The sequence below is a fragment of the Anabas testudineus genome, chromosome 7 (assembly GCF_900324465.2).
Source record: "Anabas testudineus chromosome 7, fAnaTes1.2, whole genome shotgun sequence".
NCBI lineage: Eukaryota > Metazoa > Chordata > Actinopteri > Anabantiformes > Anabantidae > Anabas > Anabas testudineus.
Genome location: NC_046616.1, coordinates 15,775,685 through 15,789,830, shown reverse-complemented (window position 1 = coordinate 15,789,830; position 14,146 = coordinate 15,775,685). Strand labels below are relative to the sequence as shown.

At 39.5% G+C, this 14,146-nt stretch overlaps 1 protein-coding gene and 1 long non-coding RNA gene across 2 annotated transcripts in view; both read right to left on the bottom strand.

Moving 5' to 3' along the window:
- samd10b (sterile alpha motif domain containing 10b) overlaps positions 1 to 14,146 on the bottom strand; it is a 56,463-nt gene that overhangs the window by 17,909 nt on the left and 24,408 nt on the right. The window contains exon 2 of the mRNA XM_026368947.1: positions 2,372 to 2,556. Coding sequence (XP_026224732.1) covers positions 2,372 to 2,556 — 185 coding nt within the window. The remainder of the gene's footprint in view (positions 1 to 2,371; positions 2,557 to 14,146) is intronic.
- LOC113167957 lies at positions 12,208 to 13,519 on the bottom strand. Its single transcript, XR_003299325.1, has 3 exons — positions 13,460 to 13,519; positions 13,127 to 13,189; positions 12,208 to 12,369 (listed from the first exon to the last, which is right to left on the bottom strand). It is a non-coding gene; the product is annotated as an uncharacterized LOC113167957 (long non-coding RNA).

The following is a 14,146-nucleotide window of genomic DNA, read 5'->3' as shown; positions in this document are numbered from 1 at the left end:
AGCTGTCACTATTCATTAACATTAATTCACCTGTTTCTAATATAAATGATGTTGTTTAAAGTTTCATTTTAAACATTTTCCAGTACAGTAATCAAACTTGTTCTCTCCATTTGCTGACTTTGGTAATACGTACATCTGTATGCGACCCTACACTTGGTCAGTACTGCAAACACCTTGGTGTTGGGAGCATCCTTGATTTGTACATGCATGAACACAAATATATACAAAAATTCTTTTCTCACTCCCTGCTGTCACTATTTCTTATGCCTCCTGACAGTCTGGTCTGCATGGTTTATCTATGTGTGTGTGTGTGTGTGGATGGGTGTTTGCATACAAGTCCATTATGTGTTATATTAGCTTTGTTAAACAGATATGAGAGATTCCCAAGATGCCACCTTATATAAAGAAACTGAGTTGTGTTTCACTTAACTGGTTCCCTCATTAAAGCTGATGTGTGCACCACAAGTGTAATGGAGAATAATCTAATCAACACTCCTGAGAGAAGTGGACACACAAACGCAAATCCACCCTCATCCACAGCCATAATCACAAAACGCCAAAAATAGCATGAATGGACACTGGAAAATTCTTTGATTGCACACACAGGAAAGAAAGAGAGAGAGAGCCGGACTGCTCTGTCGTTTGTTGAATAATACATAAAGAGACTTGTTGCCAAAAGGAAATGATAAGCCTTACTTCTTATGGTATATAGGAGGTTTAATTATCTAGTCTCTGTGTAATCACATGGAAACAGCTTCCTACTCATATTTTATTAAACGTTTATAGCGGTTATAGCTGAGGGGGCACTCTTTTTTTACTAATTATTAAACAATCTTGCAGTGCATATGTGCATCTTACAGTCCCGCAGTGTCAAACGCTCTTAAAGTCAGTGGGGAAACCAAACACATCCCACTAGGGTCTCTGTTCTCTTTCATGTAGGAGCCAGGAAGGCGGTTGTTGTGTCATGTGCTGTTTTGGGTCAAACTCAGGCAGATTACTCTAAAATAAATGCTCATCCTCTTTGTTTTGCATGTCTCTGGTGTTGCACAGATGGGATTCAGTTTTGCTCAACAGCAATCTGTGGAAGTTAATGATGCTCTGGCGGCCATGCTGACTGTAGGCATTTCTTACCAACTGAGCTCAACTGAAATCATGGACATGCATGTTGCAGCTGTTGTTGAGCTTTCAGGGAAAACATGCATCTGAAATAAATTCTAATTTTAGATAAGTAATACTGGACGCATTGGACAGACAGTGACTGTACAGCTCTCAGTATGTGACTCTCTAGACTGCCCAAGCATTGTTACATCACAGGCCAGTTCTCGTACCACTCCTCGATTACATAACCAGCTTTTCTCTGGTGATATCTACTACAAGCTCAGGTATAACCACCCAACATCATGTACGAGATAAAGCAATTAGGAATGCTGGTACCGCTGAGATTGGACAACTACAGATGCAGCACCGACGCATTTATGTTTTCTCGTTTCTCTCTGACAGGAACAGATTATATGCCACGCTGCATGTTTGACGTTTTCCCCCATCAGTCGGAACAGCTTCTCCTTACCACCCTCTCTTTCATTTAGTGAAAGATCCTATTTGAAAAATACACAGCTTTTATGAGTTACTAGTTAAAGCTAATTGGATGATTTATTTACAACAATCTAACCTTAAGCTACTTTTTTAAAAAAAGTTCAGAATACTTCTACTACTATAATACTTAATATCACTCTGATGCTATTTAATAGAAAATGACACAGGTGAACCAAATTATTAATGATACTTTATATATCATTTTAAAATTATTATTTTTATAGCATGTGACTAGAACTTGGTCCATTTAGTACCCTATGATTTGTACCTTCACCTATATATAGAACTTCATGTTTTGTTTTAACCTGTGGGAGAGAGATAGAAAACATTTGTTTCCTTGAATAGTTCCAAAAATTTAATCAGAAGTCAAAAGAACAAAACTAAAATCTTAAATTTAAAAAGTGCAATTTCCTTCCCTTTGTTCATATTGAAAAATGTCACTTCCAGTGACAAATTATGCCTCATACTGATAAAAATAAACCACTAAAAGCAAGCTGAATGCGGAATTAGCTGATCCCAAGCTACTGCAAAATGTGATTAGAGTGAAAACTTGAAATCCTTTTTAGATTTTGGCAATGCTTTCTTTTCCTGCACTGCTGTGATATCCTGGTGACAGATTAAGCACAAAGCATTTCACAGCACATTGTTTAATGAGTGGAACAGAGTCCGGCTTCAGAGGCTCACTTTCCATGTATCATATGAATGAACCTGCCATTTAAAAGTCATATACATTCAACTCCACGTTGCGTCTGCTCTGTTTGTGTGGACGCCTTTATACCTGGATGCCCTCTGTGCCGGGCTGCTGCAGCAGTTTGACGGTGCGGGTGTGTGCTGTCTTCTGGCCGCGGCCATCGTGCCAGGTCAGATTGCTGCCTCCGGCACGACGCGGCAGCTGGTAGCTCAGCTCCTCAGCTGACACCGTGTGCTCCAGGGAGGCACGGCAAAAACTGAAGCTGGACGCGGCTGAGGGGAGAGAAAAGGAAGAGAGGAAAAGAGGAAAAGACGAGAGGGAGGGAGAAGAGCAAACACTTGGTAAGTACACACTTTGTACTGTCTTTGTTAAAAGGGTTTGCATAAACATTGTCTATGAATTCTGCAACAGGAAAAACAAAAAAACAACAAGATAAATAATTGATAATCCTCTGAGAACTTAACAGGCTGCATTCGATCCAGATTACACGCTTTGTGTGCTGACTCTCATACAGCTCCAAACAGATGGCTGTTTTGGTGATGGTGGTGGGCAGCAGAGCTACTCCACTGTGATCTCCAATTATGCTGAGTGCATATTCACAGAGGCAGCGCATGATTTTTGGAATTGTGTCTCTCTTGCTAGATTAGTCCTTGATTATTTAAATCCTACATCATGAATATTTGATTTTTTTTCTTCCCTCTATTTCTCTCTGTTCATCTCCCTGCCTTTCCTATTGGACGTCCAGTGTTCGCTGTGCGACAGCGAAACAGACATTAGTTCACATTAACTTTAACAGGCTACACTACTGCGGTTGGTCATCTGTGGACAAATATGACTACTGATCCCCTGAGCAGCAATTTGTCAGTAATGTGAATGATAAAATGCACTGCACAACAGAGTGGAGAGTACAACTATGCAAGTAATGTAAACAAGAAACCCATTCCTCAGGGATTAGGAGAAACCTGGTTAATATTAAATTAGATTTAAAATGTATTGTATAACCAATAATGTAACGTTAACCAGGACCTGAAATTGAGTTTTTCCATGTGAGCTCAGACAGTGAAGTGGAAGAGGAATGAAAGGAAAGCCTACTCACTGTGGTACATTATATTTTAGACAAAGTCCGACTGAAATTTAAACTCATTCAAACAGACTTAAAGACTCTCTGAGGCCACCAGTCCAGAAACACCATGCTGCATGATCCTGTACATCACAAATGGGACTTTTAAAATACTCTCACTTGATTGAAAACACGCTCTCCTTCTACATAACTGGGTTTTGCCTGAGAAGCCCTGGTTTCCCGTGTGCACGTAAATGCAGTCACTTGAAGAGAGACGGTATTATGCATTCATTATTTTTTAATATGTCAGAGAATTGTTGGAGAAAAGCCTCTCTTTCATCTCCCACAAATGACTTCTTAATTTCTCTTCTTTTCTTCTCCTTGGGGACTAGATTTAAAAACAAAAGAGAGAGAGATTGTATTTATTTGACCTCAGTATTTGAAGTTATATGAGATCTTTTCAATGTGGCCACCAGCAGTCTCTTTATTAGGTTGATTTTTGACCCTGTGATCATGATAAGTCTTTCTAAATAAGGAGAGGTGAATAGATGTGAAGTAGAAACAAAAACAGAACAAACAAGTAAGACCTGCCATCACCAACAAGGGGAAACACGCCATCCTGGAATATGGCTGTTTTAGAAGTGCACAAGAGACCAACGAGACCTCCTATATGACAGCTCAGGCTTGTGATAGACACTTGGTAGCATATGAGAGGACTAGGAGAGTGAAAAAACACTTTCTCAGCCAAGAAGTCTGTTCAAATGAGTAGTGGTGAATACAGAGTTCACACAGCCGTGATGGGGGAATGAAAAAGAAGGTGGAGATGCAAAAGAAAAAAAGATCTGCCAGGAATCACGGATGTGTAACCTTTTGTGCCTCTCTCCCATCATATACTGCTTTCTCCTTCTGCTCTCTTTCTTCTCAATTCCATATGTTGCTACCTCTGTATCTTCCTCTGCAGCAGCGCCCTTCTTGTTCCCCCCCCCGTCCCCCATTTTTTTCGCTGTCTCTTTCTGGTTGTCAGGTCTTCGGGGTCGTGAGGACAAACCAGGCCCAGCCCTGATGTAATTACTGCCAGTCAGACTGAGGGGGAGGAGACAGGAGGAAGGAACGTGGGAAGCTAGGCGCCCTCCAAACCTAAAGACCTGCCAGTCACACACACAAGAGATGAGGGAAAGCTCAAAAGGAAGAGCAAGACAGACAAGAAAGGAAGGAGGGGAGCATTGATGTAAATTAGCTCGAGATCCATGCAAACTGACAGTAAACTGATCAAACTGTATAGAGGTAAAAGAGCTCTGGGAGGAGGCGGGGCGGCACGTCACGAGACCGCAGAACATCTTTTCACAAGCCGTTAAAAGCAGAACTCCAGTTATTAGACAGAGACCACCTGATAGCTTATAGCGATCGCTTTTACAATGAAGAAGTGCAGCACGATGACTTCCGAGTTCCACTGAAAACTCAATCTCTGCCATATTGCCAGACCTCACTACCTCCAGCAGTCATAAAACGAAGACAAAGCACTCATTCTGCGAGCTTTAATGGACTCAGCCAGCTTAACCTCCTGCCTCACGATACGGGTGAGAATTTAGAACCAGCCAAAAGCGATTAAACATCCATACCTTCCTACTGGTGTCTATTTTTAAATGACTTTGCGACAGGGGTTAGGTTTGGAAAATAACTGTGCTAAAGCTTACTGTTTTTTTAAATGGATTCAGTGTTTGTGATGTGGGGTGATTACCATCTCTACCATTCAGTAGGAGGTGTTATCTGTCACCTTCCCTTGCCTGTCTCAACATACATTTGATCAGCCTGGACAACTGCCAAATCTCCTTTATCCTATTTATCACTAACTGGCGTTGTATTATCTCTCACTGCCCTTGCCGGTGACTTTTATTACCTCAAGTCGAGCTAGGGGAGAGACGACAAGGGATGATGGAGGGTGGTTAGAGGGAGGCAGCATGAAAAGCAAAAAGCATGATAAGTGTCTTCTGAGTTACAGTGAGTGACTGAAGAAAGAAATAAAATTTACAGTGGCGGAGTGCATTTTTAAAAGCTCAGGAGTCTGAAACTTCAGCGGCACATGCAAAGAATGAAGCAGAGCTGCTGCAGGTAACGGTGCCAAAATCAAGGGCAAAGTGTCAAGACAGGTGTTTGTGTGTGTGTGTGTCGGTGTATGTATGCATTTGTGCAGACAGTAGGTAGGTCAATACAACTCAGCCCAGTGAAGTGTAACCTCATATCACCTCCTCTTGACTGAGCAGCGTATCTGCTGTGCAGAGCAACTGCTAAATCTCAAAGGTATTCCCTTTTTTGAAAAGGTAATTAGGCTGTTGGGTACGGCACCATGGAAGGTCGTTCCAAGCCAAATCCCACGGCAGATTAACATGGCATCGCTGGACATTACTCATTTGAGTCCAAAAGAGAGCATTTAAATTAGTCAGTGTGGACAATTTCTGCTGTGTCGGCTTTTTTCTACAAGTTTGACTTTTGCATAACCTTGGCGTCGGCTTCAGGGGCACATGTGCGTGTTTGCTTCATCCCCTCACAGGGAGGATGAGGCAAGTGGTCTGGTTAATCCACCTTATTTCAGGCATCACGGAGAGGATGCCATGGTGTATTTCAACAGCGTGATATTGGCATCAGAGCCCTCCCCACTGAGCACCTCTTGTTCAACTGAAAGATGAAATTTCTACTTGCAGTCCAAGTTTATTATGAGAGAGGAAAGGAAAATATCACAGTTATCCCCGTTTGTCAATCATCTGCAGTCTACAACTTCATCATGCAGTGATTTCATGCCTGTGTGATGTACATTAAACCCGAAGTACTAAATATAGCAGTAAGCAGGTCAATGCTGCACATTCTCACTCTACGTCTAGTACATCTAGCAACGATCCAATGATCCACACCTCACTTTACCCCCAACACATTCATGGTCTTATATATAGTATGTTGGGGGTAAAGTGAGGGGCTATTTACAACTCTTCAACTCCTTCAGACCTGGTCTTAACCCCTGGAATGAGCCATGAAATTACTCAATTTTAAAAGAGCAAGGGGAGAAAAAAGAATTATCTAGTTGCAGCTTTAAAAATAAATATAAAACCCAGGACCCCAGGGGTTTTTCCCATGATGCATTGCAGTCTATTATCCACGCTGACATGAGACATTGTCGCAAAGGCTGGGGCTGAGATTTACCTTTCACAAACTATCAGTGTCATGGGAACGCGAAGATAGGGAAATAGGAGTAAACAATGGACATCCACAGTGCAGGCTGATTGAAGATAACAACACACCAACTCTCATCAGGACACAGATGAGGGAAATGCCAACTAAATCTGTGTGTTTGGTTGTGCGTGTGTGTGTGTGTGTGTGTGTGTAGCAAATGCCGACATGCTCATGCATACGTGAAAGTGACTCAGGATGCCAGCATGAGGACTCGCATATCCACACATCTGTATAATCCCTGTCTGCTCTTGTTTTTAAGCCAGTAGATGTGAATAAAGCTGCGGAGAGTCTGTATGTACAGCCATGTAGATGGAGGTTGGATTCTCAAACTGCAAGACAGTTATGGCTCGCCATGCACCGTGCAGCCCAAAACACAGGTGGAGTTGGCATTTCTTTTGTGATGGGTTAGTCAGTGTAGAAGTCCCTGTGAACCCTGAGAGCACCACAGTGAGAAATGCCAACTCGACCTTGGCTTCTTATTTTTAGGCAGTACAGTGAAAAAACAACAACACGAAAGGTCCGGCATTGAGGACAGGATGACTTTTATTCCCTAACTCTCCATTCTGGACCAGAGACAGGACTATTGATTCTCCATCACTGTGTCAGAGAACATACAATTACAGATCACTTTAGATAAAACACACACACACACACAGAAAAGCACACACAGAGACACAGTCCATCTAACTCCTCCACTCGAGGCCACTGGCTGTCATATCCACTCCTGCTCAAAGAAACTCACTACAGGTTTCACACAAGAGGAGGAAGAGGAAGACTGACACAGAAGACGAGATGGGATGCAAGGGTCTGACATGCCCGTGCCCTCTTTACGCCTAAATATAGGAAGAGAGAGAAATAAGCAACATGACGAACCACAAAAGAGAGAATGGATGGAAAAGTATGCTTCAGACTAGAACATTAATATTAATTACATAAGGAAATTAAGAAGAGGAAGTTGGAGACGGACAAATGTGAATAATCTGATCAGGTTTTAACAAACAAGATGACATGAGTGCTTTAACATGCGCAGTAGCTATGCGGTTAAAGTGTTCTGGTTCATGCAGTATTCCAGTAATGTGCTGTGCGTATCCTGATTTTTAGTAACGTACTTGCTAAAAAAATGAAAAATGTAGCATTGCACAATATAATGATGACTACAAGCAAATGAAAAACTCAATTGATAGTTTTATTTTCCATCATAGAGAAGTTTCAGTTTAGATGTGTAGCCCGGGTCATTGCTCACGTAGCATTGGATTTGGCTGCAACAAATATCTATAAATAATCAACTGTATGCTACCTGCTTGGCACTAAATGAAAGACAGGCACATTTAGCCACTAGCTGGTGAACACAGTGGACCAAATAACAGCTACAAAATGGATTTCTCCATATTGGTAGAGATTCAACACTGTGATAAGAAAGTGAATTTTGGTCCTACATATGCAGGTTGGTTATGAAACTATATGAATAAAACTCTTGTTCTGCCACTGCTGAATATGTAAATGAGCTACTATCTGCAATAAAAGTACAGTATACATCAAACTAAAAAACAAAAAGGTTAGTTTTTTGTTGACAATTTGTTTCTGTTGCCCCCAAGTGGTCAAGTCCGAGTTGAAGTATTTCATATCATTATAAGGGTCAAACTAAATTCTATCCTGTCTGATTGGTTGAACAACAATCATATTTACAAAGGTCAAATCCAAGAGGTCAGCTTCCTTCATTAGATCGAACCCACCAGCAGATCAAATATTCACACTTTGACTTGCAAATTCACAATTCAAGATGTTAGATGTGACGTGAAAATAACATGCTGTGACCTCAAGTGTCTTCACAGTTTGTCATGCTGAACATCCTCCTCTGTATTCAACTGGAAAATGAACAGAAGCACCCAACTCAGACAAGATTGGCTATTTAAATATTCAGTGTTTGTTTACAGTTACTCCCCTGAGTGGCAAGTTGTTCTGTCTGAGTGGATTAGCGGATGTTTGGGTACAAAACATTAGAGCTCTGATAAAGGCACACGCTGATTCAGTAGCAGGAAATGAGTCATTTAGCAGGTTACCATTAAAAATTATATATTTATATATATATATACAGTATATATCTGCATGGATTTCAATATCACAATATATAATCTTTTGAATTTAAGTGCAAATTAAGCCAATCATTTGGAACTAAGAGCCATAAGCCAGATGGTCTACTAATGAACTCTACAGTGATTTAAGCAATCAGATAAATAGTTTTTACTAATATCTCTCTATTAGTTTTTTCTCTAAACTAAATCAAAGCTATAATGTGCACAAGCAAAATGTGGCATGCTACTTCCCAGTTCAGAACACAAATACCTTCAGTGATAGCCTGCAACGCTGTCCGGCAGGGATCCACCACACTCTGTCTGCTGACCATAAAGAAACTAGCTCCACATACTCTCATGTTATAACTCTTCACATTTGGGCACAAGGAGAAGGCAGCCATGTGCAGAGGTTTCAACTTCCAAGAGTGAACCGACTGCACTCGCAGTGTGTACACTCTGCCATTCACACATGCACGCTCTAGCTCCTAGTGATGAGAATGAACTACAGTTCATTGTGTATTGTCACATGTGGTCTGGAAATCGATGAGGTGCACTCACACTGTGGCCTGGTGAGAGAACGGGATGTGAAGGGGTTGTGCACTCAATAATTTATTGAGTGTCCTGAAAGCCAAGACCATCACACAACTACCCTACTTTGCTTGTGCATGTATGTCAGCTCTCGTATACCTCTGTGTCATATTAGAGGAAAAATGTCTGAGCAATGTAGCGTGACAAAAATAATAACCAGTCAATGGCACAAAATGTATACACACACACACACACACACACACACAAATGCACAAAGAGCACAGAGGGGCTCGCAAACAATGATGTGAATAAATGGCCGTTGTGAGAGTTAGTTGATAATCTGCTCCAGACCATCCCAGAATCCACACAAAGAGACCAGGATGAAGGGATAAAAGAAGAGAGATGAATGGAAAGAGGAGGGAGCGGGCCTGCAGAAAGTGTGTGGAGCTGATGTGGGAAATACAGATAAAAGTTAATGCTCTGCAGAAGTTGAGAGGTAAACAGAGAGAGGGAGAGAGAGAGAGAAGAGAATGGAAATGTGCCAGTGAATTAGAAGCTGCGATGGATATAGAGAAAATGAAAATCACACACAGGTTTAGTTTGGAGAGTCGAAAGTAGCATGAATGACTAGAAGCAGCAACTTGGCCCAAGTGGTAGTGGCTGTGGTGGCGCTAGTACTACTCCTGTCAGCCAGCTGAAATAGAACTCAGAGCTTTGAAGTTTGTAAAGTTTGTTCTGCTCCTGTGTGATGTAAGCCAGGAGGATACCTGTAACCTTTCCCTGAGGGGAGGGAAAGGGGGGGAAAGATAACAAGAAGAAAGGCCAGAAGATGCAAAGGTTGTGCAAGGAGTCCACACACACACACACGCACACACACACACACACACAGACACACACACACACACACATACTTGTTTTTCCAGCCCGGTGGGGACTATTTTTTTCTTCCAGACTAGCAGGTTACGCATGGGGACACCATGTTTCTGAATGTAATAAAGGCATTATGAAGCCATTTTCATAATTTACAATTTTTTTAGATACAAAAAATCTACTTTGGTACCAAAATCTATGAAATTTACAGGGTTCCCTTTTGTCAGGTTTTTCCATCCTGGTGGGGACACTGCTATTGTTTTGTATAACAAACCACCACCAGGTGACACTGTTATGCATTTACCCGTAGAGGATTTATTTATGCAAATTTAAAACCCAGTTTAATAGAGGGTAAGTTTGTAATCAGTAGGTTCATAATCAAAAAACTTTCTTTAAAAGGTTGGTTGAATTTAATACAATGGCTTTTGCTTCATATATGTTTTTTTTTTTTATATATATACATTTAATTTTCTAATCTACCATTACCCCTTGTATTTGTCAAATAATATGTGCACTGGACACTGGAGAATAAAACATCACAGTACCAGAACTGGTACCACAACAATTAATATTTTACTGTGTAATATTTATTAATTAATTAACTTATTTATTTATATAAATAATGCTTTCAACAAACTACTTTGTTACAACTGATGATTGCATCCAATAATATGACTCATGTATATGACTAATATAATGTAAACAACAAATTAATTGCAGATTCTATGCATGTATGTCAGACTACATCTGCTCATTCAAGTGGATACCTGTGCTATATTTGAGGAAATTCCCTCAAAACACTGCTGAAGTATCGTGTTTGAGAGAATGGGACAGACATACAATCTATGAATATAACCTCTGACCATGGCTGTCACTAGCAAACATAGTTGGGCTAAAAAAAGCTAAAGCATATGTACCACAGTGCACATACATTTAAAATCTTTGATTTTATTTGGTCCAAATGAATGTAGTGCCTATAGTTCTTATGTATGCACACATACATATGGTAAAAGTCCTTAGTACTTCAAGTACAAATGTCAAGTACTGTTAATAATAATTTAAACAGTATAAAATTTGTTGCTGTTGACATAAATGTCCAAGTCTAATCACCAAGTCTTTGTTTTTCAACAAATTCAAAAGGTTAAAATTATGAAAAAGGAAAATAATTAGTAAAAATAAAAAAATAGGCATCAAAGTGGGTTGCATACAGACTTCTGGAACAAGTCTAAAATGTGGGACCAATTTGAACCACTATGAACAATACTGTACTGTATAATAGGGGTGTGCAATATTTATTGTCTGTAATAATTTGTTCTTTTGACAATGAGTAAGCTGACATTATTGTTGCATTATCTCTCAGTTTGCAAACATCAAAAACATATATTCACTGAATTACAAAGCCTAGCGGGATAGACCACTGTACATACACAACTGAAAGTGTATGCAGTGAACTAGAAAAATATCAAACCAAAACAGTGCCAGGAGACAAAATACAGACACTACCAGTTGCAGTCAACTATAAGTTCTTAATTGCTAGATGCAGATCACTGCATTGATGCTCAGTCACATGAAAAATGCAAACCGCTGCACAAAAAATGAAAAGTTGTCCATGGCAGGCCAAAACCAGAAAAGGCACCAGCATAACACACACAGCAGAATCATGCTGCAAAAAAAAAAAGCCCTACAAAATAAATAAATAAATAAATAAATACTACAGAAGAGAATTAGGGCCACCATAAAACTATTATTTGAATAGTACAACAAAGACTTTGTTCACAGAATTCTGAGATTAAAGTTAAACTTACTGAGACAAATTGTTTCAAACTAATTTTGTACTTTAGGTGCCAGCCTATTAGAAAATATTACTGTCCACAAATCCTTCCTAAATTGTATGATTCATGTTGGCAAACTCTGATGCAAAAGGTTTCACATTATTATTATCGACTTATGAGTACCCAAATGTCATTTGTCAATATTGCACACCCCTGTTGCTTATTCTACCCACCCTTCCACACTCTACACAACTCGGTTTTTACAGTAATTAAAAGTTATACTACCAAACCATGTTTAATCCATCTCTCAGCAATAGTGGAGAAATGTAAATGCTTACCTTCTTTTCATAGATTCTCGCTTTAAAGCGTCAATGCGATTTTTTGCATAAAATTTAACTCCCTCCCAAGTTCTCCCCTTTAATGCTACTGGGGATGTCTCTATGCACTTCAGACATTCTGCTTTCCCAGGAACCTTGCCAGAGCTGATGTAGTTCATCAGAGTCATCTCCACAGCCTGGACTTCATCTTCAGTCCACTTTCTTCTTTTGTTTTGTGATAACCCTGCATAAAGTAGAAAGAAACTGTGTTTAAAAAATAATAGCATAAAATGTTGTTGTGCAGTTGCATTATCCACAATGAGACTCAATTGATAAAGGTGACAACAATAACAGTTTACACAACACACATTATCACAAAAATGGAAGAATTTCAAGGTGGTGGCAGCAGGGGGTGGGGTGAAGTAGTACATGCAATAAGTATACTTGTGCAAAAGAATACATAATGGTGGTGGAATTTACACATTAATAGTCTGACTTTGGCAGAGCTTCTTTTACATTGATTGGACACTTTAAACACCTACGTTCCAGATTTAGAACAATTTAGAACAAAATTGGTTTTGACTTATTAACATGATATGAACATTTGAACTCTGACATTATGAAAATGACAGGTGGGCTCATGGTTTTACTAGAGAAGATCTCTCACTCACTCATTCAACATTGTTCAGAGGTATTACAGTACATATTATGTTCTAATATGGCTATATTTGGCTACATATAGCACTGTTGCCCATCTGTCCACCAACTCAAACCAACACCACACAGATCAAAAATAGCACGTTTGCTGTCATCAGGGAATTAAAGTTGGTGTCAGCTGATCTCAGCTGTTTTAAAAAGTAAACAAGTTACCTACAGGTATCTATGGTAGAGCACAAGATAAAATGTCAACTAGTTAATTGATCACAAATGGTGTTTTCAGACATCTAGAGCCAAAGTGTCAATAATACCAGAAACATAAGTGGAAACCTTGAACAGCTTACCCTTTGTGGTGTGCGACCTGCCAGAGACCTCACAGACTGGTGGCATCTCTTCATCTGACCTTCCTATTACAGACACATAAACAGACTTTCAATACATGCAGTCAAAATAACTGTTGGTGCTCACAGAATAAACTTTTCTTCTGTATTTCCTGTGGTTTAAACAATATCAGGTAAAGAAACTGTAAATAAAAATGACAGAAGCAAAGTAAAAAGTATCGTAATCACAAAAACTAACAATTGCACTGGACAGTATGCACTCTTTACAAGTGACAAACGTAATCTAAAATGCCCATAATCATTGCTTTTCTTTCCAAATACTAGAAAGAATACTACCTGTGGCTGGATATAGATGTTTGTTTTGTTTAGAAGTAGATCCAGTAGTCGATCTGTCTGTAAATTAAAAAAAATAATAATAAAAATTATATATCGCTTTTAGTAAATGAGTATTCAACAGTGAAAGCAGTCCATAGGCTTAGGTGCGTAGACAAGGCTCTTTAAAACTTTATGAATGTAAATTAAGAACTTAACACCAGTGGTGGAATAATTAATCACATGATTTACTGAAGTAAAAGTACTAAATAAAATGTTGTAATCCAACACAGCAAGTGCCTAGCAATTCACAAGTTATACCTGATGAAAGTGTAGATGAAAGTGAAGCTGATGATGCAGCATCTGTGACACTTGTGGCATCCTCATCTTCTGTGTCAGATGCATCACTGTCCACAGCTATATTCTCTGGGAAACACAGCAACCACATAGAAACAAATATTAAGACAGCATATGAACAAGATTAGGAAATCAATATTGCATAAAAGGGAATAGAGAGAGAAGCCTAGTTTATGCAGTTAAAACATGTATACATATTTGTGAAGGGATCATCCAGATGATGTCATCTGCAAGTCATAGCAATTTGACTTCTTTTTTGTTAGGTTGAAATGTTTCACTACTCATCCAAGTAGCTTCTTCAATATCAGGTAAGTTAGTAGGAGACTTCAAATGTATCCTCCAGGTCAGTTCTAC